The following is a 20,043-nucleotide window of genomic DNA, read 5'->3' on the forward strand; positions in this document are numbered from 1 at the left end:
CTTAAGCACTCATCCTCCTACACTCGTCCCAGAGGGAGGCTAAAGAAGTGCAGAGAAGACAAGTAGAAAGCAAGATTCAAAGAGGTGGAAAATGTTGCCTTTGTTGTTGCATCACTCCTTTGGATTCATGCACGGTTGCATCCCTTTCTATCAGATAGCTTAGCATGTCATAAGCTGCCTAAATGCTCCGTCTTCAAACTTGGTGCCCTCTGGTATTGACTTTCGTGGATACTTTCAAGTTCATGCAGATCCCAGATGCAGAGAGCCTTTGTTTTTGTTTGTTTCGAGCGCATTAGCATTTTAATTTCAGAGTGAGAGTGAAGGCCTCGCCCGCTGCTGCGCTCATAACTGCTTTCAATTAGATGAGCAATAGGCGGCTCTGGGTTTTGGGTTATCAGAATGAGCTTTATTACAGCCTTCCTTGAGGAGGATTACCCACGCTGACATACATCCTAGAGTCAGTCGGGCTTTTTCACATTTGTCTATGTCACTGGTTCGAATCGTAACAGTATTAGTCCGTAGCTCTCCACTTTACTGATAACAATGTGCAGTTTTATCACGTTAACTCACTTGTAATCATTGAGAGATTGTAACAGATAATATTACTGCCATATATCCAAAGACATTAGACAAAAGTTTATTTTAGATTCATTATATCACCAGCATATACTGTTTCACCAGCATTTACAATCACAGAATTTATAAAAATATGATGCTGCTATTCCTTTTCTATCTGTGATAAATCTAAAACAACCCGTTCCTTGAGTGGGAAGTTAAAATAATTTAAAATGTATTATTAAATATTTAAAGTGAAATCAAAATGTAAAAATATTATAATACTTAAGAAAGTAAATCCTGCATGCAAAAGTATATTTATAAAATGTAATATGGGAGAGCAGGGGCGAAAGTACAATTTTTCCGGATTTTTTTTTTTTTTTTTAAATATAATGTTTTAGACAGAGATATATTTTTGGCCAATAGCTCACACGTGTTGTCTACACCAGGTGGAATTTTGAATGAATTTAAAATTACTTCAGTATAATTTCACTTTGAACATAAGTAGCACATTTTAATTTTGACCCTGTCAGCTGGGAGGAAAGTAACATACAGGTGGGTCAAAAGTTACACAACAAAACAAGATAGATTTTTGTGTTAGACTTGTTTTTAGTAAATATACATGAATATGACCTTGTTAACATGTAACTGCAAAAATATTTTGTCGTTTATCTTTGCAAAAAAATTATAAAATTACGTTTTAATTTTAAATTCAGTTTCATCAAGTGTTTCAAAACCAACCCGACAGTAAAAACCTGAAATGTTGATAATAAAACTTTTTTAACAGTATGAACACTATGAAATTTAATTAAATCAAATTAGAATATAATGCATATAATATACAATATAAAAACATAATGCAACAGTATGACTAGCGGGACAAAAGTAAGTGTTACATTCGTCCCGACATTTACACCTGATTTACTTTTATTTTGAAAAACTTTGAGAAGTCAAACTTCAGGATGTCTTCGAGCACTAAATAATCTGTAGATTGATCAGTACTGTAACACATGAAACCAGAAACACAAAGCGTCATAAGAAAAAAATGACGTTAGGAATTTACTTATTATGGCTCAAAACATCTTTCTGAACCTACACGCGCAAAACGGTGATGAAATAATGTGATATTTGTCATCTCTAACAAGGTTTGCATGCTAAAGATGCTGTCATAGTTTGGAATGCAAATGTATTCAGGGCTCGGAGACAATCGCTTTGTTACTTTCGTCCCGCATTACTTTCACCCCAGTTTTTCCCTACTTTAAAGGGACACACGGTAAGCCTGGGGCTCTACGAAGCCCCCCCCCCCAGTGCCTGGTAGTAAATACTTTCATACACACTGTCGTAAAAACGAACTGTTGTTCCTCACCACGAGCAACCCAGCAGATCAGCTGATAAAACATTTACAGATAATAAACGCAATGAAAGTACAACCATGCACAAAATAAAATATCAAAGTGTTACTTCCAAGCGCAAAAGCAAGAATGCGAGGTCTGCATCTGACTTGGGGCCTTCTGTTTTTTAGCTCTCACCAGTCTGAAAAAGCTTGACCGATGTTGATACGAGTGCGAGCCCTCGCTCGGTCTGAAGCTCTTTTCCTTTTCTTTGCATCTTCCGTCAAGGGTTTTTGCCATTATAAACATGTTTGCAACAATCGCTAGCCGGGTTTTGTTAGCCTGCCTCTGTGCTGGGGATGCTTGCTGTAAACTGATCCTGCTTCTCGCGATATCTGAGACTTTGCGAGACTCGGGTAGGATACACCGAATTTGCAAGTGGGATATTCTTCCTACATGCAGTAGGGGTGAGCGAGAGAGTCTTCATTCGCCCTGTAATGAGTAATTAAACCATATACAGACTTACGAAGATGATTAATTAACACGAAAATATTGCCTGCTGTCTCTTTAATACTTATAAGACGTTATTATCTTCCAATATATTCATTAGCATTTGTTCATTTTGGAGATTCTTTAATCCACAACGACCTAAAAATAAGGAACCTCGTCATGTAATCAGGAATTTTAAGTCATTTAATAATTATGGTTATACAGTCAGAATAAAAATAAATAAAAAACATTGGTACTTGGACGTTTTATTATTATAAGTAAGTATAGTCAGTTTATTTTGCTCTGTAAGTAAGTAATGAACTTACAGCATCTTTTTAACAGCAGTAGCACTGGACATTCATCTGTGCCTGGTAGTCCTTATTTTCCCATAATGCACGTTCTGTGTTCCCACTTTTCAGGTGATCTTTATTTGAGTTTGAAGAAGATGGCTCTTTGGATGATTGAGTCAAACAAAGTAGTAGCTCATGGGTGCCACTTAAACTAGATTAAGCCATAGGGCCGATCCCTTGGGCTCAGCTCTGTCAACCATGACAGTAAGAGTGAGATCAAAGCTGCCAAATCCTGTGAAAATGGGCCCTCCTATTGCACATTCTGGCCCACTAAAACCCTTAAGGTCTAGATAATATGGATCTCTGGCATTGGTTTAACTAACTTGGAAAATATGGTATCTAGTGTGCAGAGGTTTTTTGCCACTGTGCCCTCTAATCCAGGTTAAATGACACTGTAATGGTGTTTTTAAAGGGCTGCCTTCAGAAAAGACAATTCAAGGAACCACTGTCATTTTTTTCAACTACATTGACTCATTCTGCCCTGTTTGAAGCATGAACTCATCATTTGGGTTGTGTAATGCAGGGTTTTGTTGAAGACTTTAACATTTTAACAGAGAGTGATACCTCATTGTCAGCTCCTCATTTTTCTCCATTGACATGAATGGCATACAAAGAAATAGCGTCACTGTTTATTTAAGACAGTTTCCATTTGGTACACATTAAATACTCTACAGTTTGGCAATGAAGAAAGTCATAAGTATTTTGTATAACAAAACATTACTATACATCTGCATATTTTTGTTTGCTTATTTATTTTGTAACGCCATTCCAGCAGCTATGGCTACATTCATGGCGAGAACATGTTAAAACACACTATTTGGGGAAAGACATTTTGGCATCTCCAAATTATCTAACCTGCATGTTTTGGGGAAAATTTGAGTACTGTGACAGTGCTACCCACTAATCCACTGTGTCACCATATTTAACTTAATACACACTTACATACAGTATATATAAAGATATACAGTAAGTATACATAGTATATTGCAAAATAGTAGGAATTAAGGCTGTTATTCTCAACATAAACAGATATGATTACGTCAGCTGTAATAAGACAAACTACTGATATTATAAAGCTAACAGTAATTTGTGTGAAACAGTGGACACAAATTCTGACAATAAGTTTTTGTTATGGTAATCTGGAAAACCAGTACGGTACTTCTATTTTGAAGTTTGACAAAACTCTTCTTACAAATAATGCTGTTTATTTTACTGTATAATTCCTGAGCTGTGGACAGGAGTGTGATAGTTGCACTATTGTTGAAATTAAAGTTTTCCTAGATTACAGTAGAATCAGTAGATTATTTTTTTGCTTGTCTCTAGGGCTGCGTTCACACGGTACCATAATACGGTTGTCAAACCCGTATTTGAGTCCTTAAGATGGTTCCGTTCACACGCAGTTCGGTTATTTACGGGTTTGACAACCCCATTCTATAACTGACCTCACACGCGTAAATTTTCGGGTTTCACAACCGTATTTACAGAAAAGCTGTGGTGTGTGAACGGAATCGCACTGGACAACCAGTTGTCTGTCACGTCATCCAGTGCTTTGTCTGCATGATATGACTGCAAACTACGCAGCAGGATTGCTCCATAAGGTTGATGAGATATATTACCTCCATAGACGCCACAGAGCATATTACATTAAATCGCGTGTATCCCAGTAAGTGAGAGCAAAATAATAAAACCTTAAAATTGGACGATATAATGTTCGTAAAAAAAGGAATAATTCACCCAAAATTAAAACTTAGCTCTTAATTTACTCACCTTTTTCTTCAGTACAGCAATTAAGATGTTTTGCAGAAAACCCATCTTCATATGAATGGAAGTCAACCGCCACTTTGAGAGCTCAAAAAGCAGATATATCCAATACAAAAGTAATCCCCATGACTCTTGGTGACATATTGGCTGCTTGTAAAGCAGATCGATCGGTTTTTGCAGGATATTAAACGTTATTTACAACATTATTAGGGTTAATGCACATCCTTGGAAACATATAAAGAGCGCATTACGTTCCCGCTCTAGGTGCCGCTAAGAGGCTGGTTTTGCCTGCGGTTGGTAAACCATACTCTCAGTGCCACCTACAGAGCGGGAGCGTAAGCGCACTTCCTATGTGACTGCGTTATAAATGATTTAAATAAAGTTAACTTTCTTGCAAAAACTGATCGATTTGCTTCACAAGACGTTAATATATCACCAGTCATTGGGATTACTTTTGTACTGGATATATCTGCTTTGGTCAAACTGCAGTTGCTTCATTCATTTTGCAGATTTAAACTTTAAATATGGAACCACACTTGTTTATTTTTCTCTGCACAATGGTAAGCGTTACACACACGCCAGCTGTTTTTGTTAATGACATAATTCAAGTTTTGTCCATTTGTATAATACTTTCGTTTTTATATATACGTCCGTCACTATGGTTACAGGCACCGCGTGCGAATAGCATACGGGTTTGAGGTCGGTTACTCGTTCATACAGGCAGTGTTATATTTGTGTCGTAATGTGCTGTCTGAACAGCACACTTCCAGACTCACACTTGTAAGCAAATACGGTTGTCACTCCCGAAATTCTGTCGTGTGAACGCAGCCTAAGTGCCCTATCATACACCCGGCGCAAGCAATGCAATGTGCGACGCAAGTGTCTTTTGCTAGTTTCAACCCGTCGCAATTATCTTCAACTTTTAGTGCCACATTGTTTAAATAGGAATTGCATTTGCGCTAAATTTGCGCAACGATTTGAAATCGTTGAAAACGATTTGTGAAATTTGAAAACGATTTGTGTTCAGGCACATTGTTGGCTCGTTGCTATTGTGAGGCCACACGTTTGTAAATTCTGTATCTCCTGTTTGTTACAAATAAAGTATTTTTTCTTGCATATTTATAAATTATTCTTTGAGATTGCACTGATCATGTAGGCTATCCATACATTTACAGCAATTAAAAACCTGCAAATTTTACTTCCATGAAAAACCGCTTTTAAAGGTTTTAATACAAAAAAATGTAATACAAATGAAAACGATAAGGTTACTCACGTAACCCTGGTTCCCTGAAATAATGGGAACAAGCATTGCGTCAGTTACTAACGCTATGGGGAAACTCCTGTTTACTCCGTATCCTTATCTTTCCCTTTCAATATGGTTCGCTTCGCATTGCGCCAGTTGCTGACGCTATGGGGGAACGTTATCCCGTCACGATGTGCATACACAACGGACTGAGGTGCCCCACCGGAGAGACCCTGAATGTGGCCCTATATCCAGTGTGTTCACAGCTCTAAACAAGCATAGGTGAAGCAACTTATAGAATGTTAACGCGCATACGGTGAGGGTTTAAACGCACCGGGATGTATATAACATAGCACAAAGACGGCAAGATCACAGAGCGCACCGCGGATGTGCATGAATCATATAAGTTAAGCAGTTACGCCGGTGAGCTTACTGAGCGCACCGCGATGTGCACATTAATGCAAAAAGCTCACAGTGGGCGCAGCTCGCCTCGTTGAGTATGGCTTCATCGTGGGCGGGACCCAGGCAGAGGACGCACTCATCGTGGAGATCCTCCATAGGCAAAGGGGCTCGGCATGAGCCACAGTGCCGAAGCGACATTATCTCAACGCGCTTCTGCTCTTTTAGATAGAAATAGCTTGTGTGAATCTCAGCTGGAAAGCGACATGCGAATAAGCCGGGTGTTGAATCCGCTGTAGTGCTTGTCTCGACGGCGAGTAGGGCTTCTTCTTCGGAGCAGCGAGATGTTCGCGCTGAAGGAGAATGAAAGTGAGCTCATGGCGCTTTATCCTTGACTTATAAAGGGCGTAAGCCCCGCCCCTTTCACGGGCTCCACCGTCATTGGTCTGTAATTTTTACAGACATTAACCAAAAGGCTTGAATCGCGGAGTAAACAGGAGTTTCCCCATAGCGTCAGCAACTGACACAATGCAAAGTGAACTGTATTGAAAGGGAACAATAAACTTTTTATTTTAGTCTTAAATTTGTGATCGTCTTCCTCCATTTAGTTTTTCAGTTACAAATTCCGCCATCTAAATAGGAAATCGTCATGATGCCAGCGCAACTGGCTTTTAAAGGGAATGAGAGCTGAGACTCTCATTCACTGTAAAAAATAAATTGTTGGCTCAATGAATTATTTTTTAGTAACTAGTTCCACAGAAATTTTACGTTCACTCAATTTCTGTCTCCAAAGTGTTACCTGGATTGATGTTTTTTAGTTGGCCCAAACTTGACTCAAATATAAAAAAGTATGTTGGCTCAATTAGCTTTATAGTTCATTCAACTAAAATGTTTTAATCAGTTGAATCTTTAAAAACTTACAGCAAAGACTCTGTCAATTAAAATTTAAGTATTCACTCAATGTTTTATGTGTTACTTCAATTAATATTTATTATTTGGGATTTTTTTTATAACATTTTAAAATTATTTATCAAATAATTTATGCTGGTGTTGTTAACAAAATAATTAACTTCAGTCACATGAAAACAAAAGCTTTTTATTCACTTATCATACAGACTGAACATACAGAATTAAGTCTTCTCTAAATAGAGGGCATTAAACAGTCCAAAAGCACTCCAAAGTCATTCAGAACATCTCCAGGGCCATTTAGGAGACTTTCTTCAGCCCTCTGGTCTGCCTCTCCGCATCATCACCGCTCTGGTTTGATAAACAGAGGAATATAAACACACACACACATACATAAATAACATGTTTAATATAATAAAGCTTGATTGTGAAATACTTTATTCCCTAAAATAACGTTAACGTTAGGCCAAATTTCCCTCAGACATCACACATAATTAAACACTATTGGGTGGTTTTCTCGGACAGGGCTTATCACTGACTAAAATAACTGACATCACTTAACATATGAGTAACGTACTATTGTTTTGTCTCAAAATGCACGCCAGTATTGTATTTTATAAAGTTTGTTTGTAAAAATGTCCCAATTATAATAAAGTTCTAAACGCTGTCCGGTAAACCACCTATATCCAGGCTATCTTTACTAAAATAGCTCCACTTTACTTCGGACACATAACATAACACACTTTTAAATATATCTTTACAAAAATATCATTACAAAAACGTCAAGTATTTGCGTCTTTGCCGATTAATATATTCTAAAATTAACATTTAATTACAACCACTTACCTGACGTGAACTTGAGGAAACGGCTGATGACTTGTGTCCTGTGAATCAGTAAGTGATTCCAGCTGTTGCGTGCGGATTGATCTCAGATGAAATGACCTGTGTGCCAGATCCTTTCGATTTTAAGACATTTTAAATAAAAAACTCACGCACATACTGTACATACACAAACGCGCGAGAGCGGGGCGCGCGCGCGCACACGGGTACACACACGGGTTTTATCTAAGATTGTTATGATATTGGAACTATTTCTCCATCCGCTCCTTCAGCTCTGAAGTTCAAATTCGCATGCAGTCCGGTTATAACAAATGTAAAAGATATGAAACATCACTCAACAGCCATATCAATTAAGTCCAATCCTAAAATATGATTTAAAACATAACCCTTTCATTGTTAAGTATGAGAAATTTAAATGAATTAAATCACGTTTAAACGCCACAGAGATATCAGAGCCAGCAGTCGATTTCTGATGCGCTTGCCGAGGTGAGGCTGCGCTGGGCGGGGTGTGAGCGCTTAAGCGCCGGTGATTTTCTGGAGCTCTTCTGGAGCTCATCTTCGTCCGAAAGTGTCCGAGCACACTTTTTAAAAGACGCTATCTTTATTAACTGACCGCATATTTAAACTTTAACCACATACATTCACGCCTGAACAACTCTTACAATTACATTTTGTGACCAAATAACAGTAATATTTTGAGCATTTTGTTGTCAGGAAACAAAGCTGTCATAAGTCCACATATTGACCAGATTTGTATTAATTAGTTCAGTCAACACTAGCCATTCTGAATGTTGACTGGATTTGAAAATAACCATTCATTTAATGTTTTAAACACAGATCTATCTAGACTTAAAATAATATGTCTTCTCAACTAGCTCAAACAAAAAAATTGGTTTAACTTATATATTTTTGCCCGTCCAACATTTCATTAATTGGATTTTTTACAGTGTTGGTTTATTGCATGTTACGCCCAAAACACACCTATTACTCATTACGAAAATAGGAAAAACTATTTTAGACAAAAAAAATTCATTGTTAAATAAGCAAAAGTGGATTCAGACACGCCCTTTTAGACTGTGCACAGTGCACTTTAGACAGTGTGCTTAGATCGTTAAAATAGGTCCCAAAATGTGTCTGACAGCTCCCATGACTGTCCAGCAGTAAGAGGCAACTATGTCTTTACCTTATATGAACACTAAATTCTTCTGTTAATGCAGTACAATAAAGCAATACAGCTCTACAATACAGGAAACTACATCAATGTAATCTAGTTAATAAGCTTCTACTCTGGGCTAAAAGCTTTTACTAATGCTTTTTAACATTGAACATTTATGCATTTGGCAGATGCTTTCATCAGACAAGTTACAATGCATTCAAGTTATACCTTTTATGTGTGCTCCCTCGGATTTAAACAGACAACTTTCTCCTGTTACAGACTAGTAAATTCATTTGCATTCCATAAATGTGACCAATTAAATATGTCAACTTATTTGGAAAGCTTTTAAAGACAGGTCATGGCTAATTCTGTCAGTACTATTCTGGTAAGAAGGGAAACTTTTTATTTTATCTACATTTAAAATGAATATCTCTTAAATATTGCAGCCCCATAGACCATTTACGCAAAAACCGGAAATACGTAAACAACGCGTAAGCGCAATTCCGGTATAAGCTTTGTTGTTGGTGGAGAAATGGCAGCTAGAGTGTTTCCGACTTTCCTAACTTGTCTACCGAAGTTCACCAGCGCCGATGTGGTGAAGAGTGTGGGTATACACTCGTCCACTAAAGGGAACAAACTGGATAAGGGATATAAATTCTTCCGCGCGGAGTTTATCCACAATTATCAAGGTAAGCTTTAGCTACAAAACCGGCTATAACTCCGTTTACGTTAATTGTAAATCTAGGGGTTGTGAATTTGTAATATAAGATTTAACACATCGCAGTGAATATGTCGTGTGTAAGTTATGTTTAAGTGAGATGACATGAGGTTAACATAACAACCAGTAATTTGGTGTAGCTGCTGTACTAGGTAAATGTTACTAGCAGTCTGCTGCAAAGTTGTGTATTTCTACATGAGATAACATGCAATGTTTCCTTGCTACATGCGGTTTAAGTAACAAATAAACTACAAGGACAGGTAGTAGTGAGAGGTAGATGCTTCAGGTCAATGAGAGAGAGTGAGGAGCCTCACAAACTGAGGTTTTAATATAGACAGAATGCCGGTTGGCAAAAGTTTCCCGTTCTTGCGTGTTCACTCTTCTTGCTGCGGAACTTTTTTTCACTTACTGTTACTATTATATACTATTATAAACTATTATAAAGGTAGGGCTGTTTCTGGTTGGAAGACGAACAGCCTTGAACACTACAGAAACGGCGACTCGTTGACTCTGCTATTTTTCGTATCTGCCGCTACGATAACAGGAAGTTGCCATACACTTTGTTGACGTATTTCCAGTCGAAAAATGCGGAAGTGCGTAAAAGGTCTATTCTGTCCTGTTGTATCATTTCATACAGTTATAAAATAAAAGAGAATCCTCCAGCGAATAGATGTTTTGTCAGGCGCATTATGCATACAACCCATGTGATTTATATATCAATATAGCTTGACATCAGGTCAATAACATCAGTTACTCTGAAGCTGAATGTCACAAAGACTTAAGGTTATTTACTTTATTACAGAGCTTACTTTACACACTTAAAATAATTTAATATAGCTATTCTCTATGATTTACTTCCTCACTGCACAGTTGTTTACAAAGCTTAGCTTTGTAGTCTGGCTAAATAATGAGATTATGATTTGTGAGTATGAAGCGACACAGTCAGAATGTAATCTGTGTCTCCCCTATGTGCTTTATTAATAGGTGAGCCAGAATGAGCAAAAGCTTAAGCCTCTCTACGATTCAGTATGACCTAGATATGCTGCAATCTCTCTGACCCACATCCAATGCACCACAGACTTCACCGTGTAAAATACAGCAGGCTCTTTTGCCTCTATTATACTAGAAATGAATGCCTTTGTATCTCTGTTTGAAAACTCACGGTGACATGCAGCATTCTCTCCCTTTGAAACTATAAGTGCAATGTGAAAGCAATGCTGTACGTCGGTTTCAACAATATAGTGTAAAGGAATTGCTTGCAAAGTTTAGCTCAATAAAAGACAGCATATTCAGTGTTGATAGAGCATGGCAATGCCAAGGATTTCCTGTGTTTGATACCCAAGCAAGAATTCCCTTCCCATAAAAATGTCTGCCAAATCTAAAAGTCTTTCTTTATTGTCTTTTTTACTCTGATTTGTGCATGCATTTGTATGTTTTAGTGCCCCAGTACTTCAAAGGGTCTTGCTCTCTGGTCAGCAGCTGTTGTCCAGTCAGACGGTGCTGGGTACAAACTGACCTTGAGCTGCAGAATCCCACAATACTGTTCAGTTGATCCGTGGTGTTAAAAGGGTGTCCAGCTTGCTGACAGACAGACCGCCCCAGTAACAAACCTCATCAAACAGGGCCCGACAGTGACACAATGTTCCCAAAGACTGCCTTCAGCACAGGCTGCGGACAGGAGCAAACATCACTGCCCCAATCAGATCTATTATCCCCCATCCGTCACAGAGCAAACAGCATCCGTTACAGGCCCGCAGGATCACCACTGACTCCTCTCCTAAGATGTGCACACACGCACGCACCCAGACTTCAAACGGCCTGCAGGGGAAATATTATGAATGCGTTATGCCAGCTGCGCTAGAACAGCTCATACAAACAGTTGTGTGGGTGTGGATCTGTATCGCTGTGTGTGTCATAGAGGCAATACACTAGTGTTATGAACAAATATCATAGGATTATGAACATTTTAATGCGGGTTTATGAGATTTTGCCAGGTGGTGTTGTGATGAGTGTGGGGTTTTGATGCTGAATAATATGTTTAGACACAAATGCAGTATAGGTCTTCAACATATTGCTTACAATGCCATGTCTTTTTATACATATAAAACAATATATTCTTGCAAAGTTTAGTTTAGTGACTTCTTTTGCTCATCCAAACACCTATTGTGCATTTACATATTACATTTATGCATCTGATACTTTTATCCAAAGAGACATACTGTGCATTCAAGCTATACATTTTATCGGTATGTTTGTTCTCTAGTATCGAACCCATGGTGTCTGCATTGCTAAAGCTATACTCTATCAATTGAGCTATAGCTTCAAAAGATAATAAATCTAGTGAACAATAAACTCTGATTATGCACAAGATTATACAAGTATCTGGCAAAAGCGAACGTCTCTTTTATAAAGATTTTATTTTGTCTAAACAATAACACTTTGTGAGGGTCCTGGATAACTTGTATTAAAGGTCACACTTCTTCTATAAGGATGAAAGTACTGCATCATGTGTACAGTATGTAAAGAATGTAAAGAATACTTTATATGCATGAGATACATAATTTCACTTGATTTGTTTCTAAACTTAGATAATTATTTTATAAAAAAAATCTTATGAACAGGGATATATTTTCAAGTCGTTTTATAATTTTTTTGTATTATCGTTTGATTTTATTATTACCATTTGATTTGATTGTTTTTATTCTGTTGGCTATTTAAGCAATTTCTAACTCTTTAACATGTTTTTTATAAATAGTTGCCATTTTTTATTTAAAAAATGTTCTTTTATAAATATATAAACATAAATATATCAAATTAAAGAACAGACCCTTTGCTTACAAACAAACAAATAATTGGAAAGAAACATTTCATCCTATCTTCATTTGTTCTCTTTTTATCACCTCTCAAAAATGGGTAGGTTTCTTCAAAAATGCCAAATTTTGAACAAAAAGCTGAGATAATTGGTTGTAAAGGACTTTTGTTAAAGATCAGATTCAGAACAATGATCAAAACATACAAAGAGTTTTAACAGTTTTTGAATCAGTGGATGCTTAAGTGTTTTATAAGTTGGGTGATAGCGCCATCTAGTGGATAATAGCTAAAACAAAGATCACTGTAAAAACTCATCAGGGTAGGGTCATTGGCAGGGATGCATTTTTTTCTTAATTGACGAGATAACTTGTCAATGGCGGGGAAAGACATAAAAATGATAATCAATGTCATTTAAAATATGAACTGCAGAATTTTTTATTGTGTAGTTATCGTTAGGGGTGGAACGGTTCTCGGGAACCGTTCGGTTCTCCTCCCTCGGGTCTGTACGTATATAACCCGTGGTTCATCAACTTATTTATAATGAATGCGAAGCACCGTAAAGGCCTGCATGACTGCAGATTAGGGGTGTAATGGTTCTCGGTAAAGAATCGAATCCTCCCGTCATCCTCCCACGATTCGGGATGCACGTGCACCACGGTGCACCATGTTTGATTTGACCACGCATTTCTAATATAGTTTGGTGAAAAAACAACGCATAAAACTGCTAATGTATGGTTCTGAATAAGCTCTGCGCGTGTTTACGTGAGAGTACCTGTCCAATCAACTTATAGCATGCTGTGCAAATCTGTTGTCAACCTCACAGTTCCTCCTCACATGTTGGTGTGTGCATTTGTGTGTGTGTGTGTTGCGCGGACCATTTAGCATGGCAAGCAAAGGAGAAAAGACGCTAATAGAGGCACTGCCAGCTTCATATAAGTCTTCTGCAGCAGCGATGCTCAAGAAAACGTGGACATAACTATAAAATTTGAGAGTGCCGCATTCTCAAGGCAATACATCTAATACAGGGTGTCCGCGGGGTTTTAAAAAGTATCAAAAAGTGATAAATCAAAATTGTCAAATTTAAGGCCATTAAAAGTGTTAAATTTGGTCTCAGAGGTATTATTTTTTCCAAATTAGGTATTATTTTTTCAGACTATCAGGTGTCATATTCTGATTGAAATTCTATCTGCGTTCGCGTTAGTTTGTTTAAATATAGGGTTTAGCATAATCAAAAAAATGGGCACATAATCAAAGATCTTTCGTCTCTGTGATGTGATCAAAGCCTGGAGTGGAGCCAAATCACTTTTCTCTCTCCACTGTAAGCGTTCTGTAATCACTACGCACCGGATCCACTCCGGGTTTTCTGACTGTATCACGTTAAGCTGAGGTAAAACTTTATTTCAGCTGGCATGGTCAAACTTATAATGCAGGAAGGCTCCGATGTTTTGAAGATCGATAAAGGAGTAAAAGACCAGTGGAGATTGACTTGGCTTAGCGAAATGATGAAGATTGGCAAGCCTCGTGGGCTAAGAAAATCAAACAGCCAGGTAACTTGCGTGTCTTTGCACAGTATGACTAACTTTAGGGGTCCTGTATTTTAGGGGTAAATGATTTCTCACATACGTGATCATCCGCGTCACGTTTTTTAATGCTATGCTGATCTAGCCAGTGGCTGATACAACAAGTTTGTTAAACTCGTGGGTAAACTTCAGGTGGCGCCACAAGAACCAAGAGGCAGATGACAGCCAAATCCTGTGAGAGCGATTGACGAGGAATCATAAGAGGAGACTGTTTCCAAATGCTCTCGCGGGACTTTGATGTCATCCACCTGTCGGTTCTTGCAGTTGCATTTGCATGTGGTAACAAAAACGTAACATTTGTACATATATTTAAGCACTGCAGTTTAAAAACAAGTGATTTTAAGCCATTCAAACACAAACAACAGCCGCTTTTTGCCGCTTTATTGGCCTTAAATAACACATATGCCTCAAAAATCCCATCTTTGCAAATATCCTCATATAAACACGACCATTTAGGTCTTAGGAGAAAGTAAACAGCAGAAACATTGCGCATAAAATAGCACATCAGCGCTGCCTCTATTGTAACATAATATTTTGTTAATAAAGGTACAGTCATTCAATTTACAACTGTCACTATGGTTACACACATCCTGTGCGAATTGTACACTAGTTTGACTCGAGTTACTCGTTCAGGGTTTATATTCATACTTATTACACGGCTCTCTGGAATGCTTGATTCTGATTGGTCAGTTGAGACATTTGCAGGTTCGTTCTTTTCGAATAATAACCGCTCCAAAATAATAACGCATAGCCGGACTACTTTTACGAGTAAGATCGCTCCGCGCCAATAAAGATTACTGTTTGTTTGGCGCCATCTTGTGACAAACACTGGACAACCACGACAAGACACAGAGAGCTTACTGAGACTGAACTTGACAAAATAGAGCATGACAGCTACGAAGCCAACACATAAAAAAATACAGAATGGGCATTAAAACTTCTCAAAGACTGGCTAAAAGAGAAAAAAATGGAGACAGACAAGTATGAAGCAGAGGATCTTAATAAGGTATTACGATCATTTTATGCATCTGTGCAAAGTTTCGCGGAAGGATAAAAATGTTAATTTAAAACAAATATGCCAATAAAATGTTTCAAATTCATATTCATGTCCAGTTTTTTTCTTATGTGACAAGTAGCCGTGTAATAAGCGGGATAATGTAGAGTCAGCCGGTAGTTATCGGGAAATAAGCCCCTTCAGTGTGATACAAGACCCTCCGCTTCGCGTCGGGTCCTGATCACACTGTCGGGGCTTATTTCCCGATAACTACCGGCTGCCTCTACATTATCCCTTACATAACGTTACTGTATTAGAGCTGTGACTGTAAGCTGTTGTGTGAACAGAACAGACCCTGGATTATTCGTTTATGTGTACTGAATAATATGATATGAAAAAGTTGTATTTGTTCACTTTAGTAAATGCATTATATAACATGAACAAACAATGAAAAATATAGAGTATATGAGCATTAATTAATTCTTGTTTATGTCATTACAGTAATTGACGGTAGTTCATGGTGCATTCACTAATGTTAATGTAAACATAGGAGACTTCAATATGGAATTTATGGCAAAAAAAAATTCCCCTTAAAATGCTATTGCTCTCACCTACATAAAGTGTTAGTTAAAGGAACATGACTTGGCCTGAAAAACATTTCAGTAAGAAGAATTTTTTTCTCTTTAATCCATGTCTATTCTTTTTTGTATGTTATTTATGTCAAAATCCGTGTAAATAATAGAAACGTCGCTGATCAACACTTGAATTTTAGTGTTGTGATGGTTTTAAAAAATATTCTGAAGGTAGTAAAAAAGGTATTAAAAAGTAGTAAATTTAACTTAAGGATTGCTGTATATACCCTGTAATATGACGAGTCGCTTATTACGGCATCATCACTAGGGTTAGGTATTTGCAAGGGACTCATGATACGATGCATATCACGGTACATGAGCCATGATACGATTCGAAATGTTGCATGTTGCGGTATATTGCAGTACTTTTTCTTTTTTTCTTATCAAAAATGTAAAAAAATAGAGCTGACTTTTGAAACAAAACTTTTTTTAAAGCCAAAGTGCTGAAAGCTGCAGGTGTTTTTTAATTTTTCGACCATTTTCTCACTCCCACTAACTTTGGGTGAATGGCCATATATGACAGCGGCTGAGGAGGTCGTCTGATGCACACAGAGGGATTTGATTGTTTTTTAATATATCGATAGTAGAGATTGAAATATCGGCCCACTTTCGTGGAAAATTTATCACGATAGTTAACTGTATCTATATTTTTGCACAGATCTAATCATCACCAGGGTGTTGTTGATAGCACGCAATCACAGGTGAGACAGACATGACAGAAGTGCTCTTACATGAAAATGTTGATTTTGGCAGAGTTGAAAAACGGCTTAGGTTTTTATTTTTGTAAAGAAGCTTGTTGTGACCAAAGTGTACCGAAATGTACCAAAACCGTGACCGTAAAACCATGATACGCACTGAACCGTGAGTAATTTGAACCGTTACACCCCTACTGCAGATACAGAGCGCTTGCTCATGTTCATCACAGCTACAGTAGAGTAGAGCTGTTTAACTGTACTGTACTGTGACTTGATGAGACTGCATGTGACAAACCGTTAACATCATTTAAGTTTACTGTCTGGCTGCACACAGCGGCAATGGTCAAAATGTGAAGAAATAAAACCTGTGACTGTAAACATTGCTCGGCACAAATCCCGCAGACTACGACAATACATTACACTTTTGACGAGTCCGAGCACGAGTTTATGCGCGAGGGCAGGTAACGCCGAAACCCTTACACAGCCACTACACTAATCCACACGCTAAATGTTTTTATTGCCAAGCTCATGCAGCCCTTCGGCTGTAGATGATGCAGATGAAACTCGCATCAAAATGAACAAACTGACAACCGCACAATAACCCACAAAGACTATGAACTTGACATTTCGACTTCCATGGCAACTGGAAGTAACTTAAAGTGACAGCAGATTTTTTTGGATTGTAAAGTGAGAAGATCTGTGTTACAAACATACCTAGAACATAAACCAGTGTTTTAATCTGCTCATCTGGTGAAAAACTGAATTTGAAACGCACTTGACACTTATTCAAATACTTACTTCTGATGAGAAAACTTAGATGTTTCTTTTTTTGACAAAAAACAAGTTTATCACTAAATTCACGAGTTCGCATTAACATGTAATCGATAGGTATAATGAGATGAGCATATTTGGCGTGCTGTCCGAGTAGAGGGCTCAGAGCTCCGATTTTAGCCCGAACCCAGAGTACTCCCCCCTCTTTAACTGGGATAAATGAAACTAGATGAGAGTGAGGTGATGGGGTGGAGGAGGGATGCTGCAAAACTGTCCCGGGACAGACGAGAGGGGCTGCTATTTATAGGCACCTCTTCCCGCTGATTGGACGGATCACATGACCATGCTCATACCGAACTTTAAAGTTAAATAAACTTCATTAAAAGAATGTTTTGTTGATTTGGCTGCAGAATGTTTTTCTGAACATTGCTAGTATCGAACATACCGAAACAGTGACAATAAAACCGTGATACCAACTGAACCGTGCGAAATGTGAACCGTTCCACCACTAGTTATTATCCAGAGTTTATATTCTCAAAATGCGGTGATCAGAAATGGGACTAGGCATTTGTGTTTGTATTCTTTTTAAAGGGGCTGAGAAGCCAAAATAATTAAGGCTTCAAAGTGTGAAAGTCCTCTCTTGATTTTAAAGAAAACAAAACAGCAAAGCCTGTGTCGATCAATAGCTGTTCAGTGGGGCGGTCCTCTTCAGTTGTATGAGAATGGATTGAGTTTTCCTCACAATGGTGGCTGTCTATCCTGTGACCTTGGCTCTAAAGGTTCTTTTTTTGTCTTATCTCATCAGACCTTTGCCTGCTGTCCATTACAGAAAACATCAGATCAGTGATATAAGAAAGACATGCCCTTTAAATGTTTAAAATAGTAATCACCCCCAAAAAAAAGGTTATACATCTTTAGTGTAGATGAGTATTATTTTGGGAAACTTATACTCCACAGTATTATTGAAATTGAATACTTTTACTGTATATTATATAAACATAAAGTCCCTTACATTTTCATTTTGACCTTCAAAATACAAAGTAGTAAATATTTCAGATTAACATTAGTTAAACCAATACACTGTAAAAAACAACCTATAGAATTTACTCAAAAAAATTGTTGTAACAATTTGCACTCACTTTGTTTGAGTAAATTATATCCTATATATTTGATTAAAAAGTACCTAAATTTAATTACTATGATAAAGTAAAAAAAATTAGGTAAGGTCTACCTATTTTTTTCATAACTAATTACTTATAAAAAAATGAATAACATTAACCCTATTGGTATTAAGGCACAGATCTATTAAATTATTATTAATAATGATAAGCCATTAAGAAACATTACATATTACTTATTCAGAGAGGGTTGAATAAGAAAATAGTCATGCACAAGATTGCATAAATTGCTTGCTTTATTGACCAAATAACATTCTGTAAACATTTAAAACTAATTATTGGACGTATAATAACCCCAATACATTTCAAGTGAAATACAACATAGTTTTACATAAAGCTTCTTGAACATATTATTTCATAAAACAAAATAAACCAAGGCTTCATGAGATGTTAAAAAACCATTAAAAGCAAGATTCCTAAATACTGTTCTTCACGTTATCATTAGAAAATTAAAGAAGACAATAATATGAGAGGAAAAACTGATCTCATTTACCTCAGTAGACTAGCATGCTATATCGATACAAACAAACATTTCAACTTCATTTAAAACTTATTAAGTGCAAAAATAAAACTTCATATTATGCTATAACTCACAGTACACGTGCATAAAACATTGAACACTAACAAGAAGTACTTACATTCAATTTTAAGTGATTCAACTTCATATACAAGTCTCATATATAACATATGAACTCCGAAATACTTTTTTGAACAGACAATAAAAAGCGAAAGGCAACGTTAAGTATATATCCGTAAATGATAATAATAATAATAAAATGGCTTCATAAATGGATCCCTTCTAAAACAAAACTCAATATATTAACAGATAAATGCAAGAAAACTTTTACAGTAATTATCTAGCATCGACAGCTTTACCGTTGTTTGTTTGTCTGCTCGACGCCCTCCCGTCTGTATCGTACATCAACCGTCCGCTGCTCTCTCTCGTCACGTGGCTTGCTCAAGTTCAACCACTCATATTGAGCAGCTCCGCTGTTCACGAGATTCAGACATGTAAATAATAATAATGGAAGTTAATATTTTAATCATAAATATGGATATTTATTCGTATTCGCAGGTGCAAGAACTGGGCGATGTTTCATTCAAAGCTAACCTGAATGACATATTCTAACCTATCAATCTGTCAACAACAGAGACAGAGAAGCACGCAAATGACTAAACTTCTGGTAGATTTTACAGTTAACCAACTTAACATTTCCATTCATGATGATATCAACAAGTTGAATAAAAACTTACCTGTCAACAAACCGCAGTTCTCCCGCAGATATGATATGAAAAAATGGTGACTCGAGTCCCGCCTGGATGTTGATTCATGCGCACTTTGCGGTGCTAAGGCCAATATTTTGGGGTATATGTTACTTATTTTTTTAGTATTGCAGTTATTACTGTTAAAAATTGGATAGTGAAGGTAGAATATACCCATTATTTTTTATTTTACTTGCTAGCTTATATACTTAATTAAATTATAACTAATTTTCATGGGTTAAATTTAACACCCTCCAGAGTAATTTTTTACAGTGTACCAGTGTTGCCAAGTACGCAGTTTTCATGCAGAATTGTACTACTTTTTAAGCTCTCGCTGCAGGTTTTTTGTTGCGGGTTAAATTTTTATATAT

General features: G+C 37.2%; 1 protein-coding gene across 3 annotated transcripts in view; it reads left to right on the forward strand.

The window, feature by feature from the left end:
- bean1 (brain expressed, associated with NEDD4, 1) overlaps positions 1–20,043 on the forward strand; it is a 51,350-nt gene that overhangs the window by 8,590 nt on the left and 22,717 nt on the right. Inside the window, exon 1 of one of the 3 annotated variants that reach the window (XM_065289298.2) lies at positions 9,535–9,719. The exons of the other annotated variants lie outside the window; for them this stretch is intronic. Coding sequence (XP_065145370.1) covers positions 9,563–9,719 — 157 coding nt within the window. The 5' untranslated portion in view covers positions 9,535–9,562. Of the gene's footprint in view, positions 1–9,534; positions 9,720–20,043 lie in introns of those variants that run through there. 3 annotated transcript variants of the gene reach the window in all.

Source organism: Paramisgurnus dabryanus, chromosome 2 (assembly GCF_030506205.2).
Source record: "Paramisgurnus dabryanus chromosome 2, PD_genome_1.1, whole genome shotgun sequence".
Classification (NCBI taxonomy): Eukaryota; Metazoa; Chordata; class Actinopteri; order Cypriniformes; family Cobitidae; genus Paramisgurnus; species Paramisgurnus dabryanus.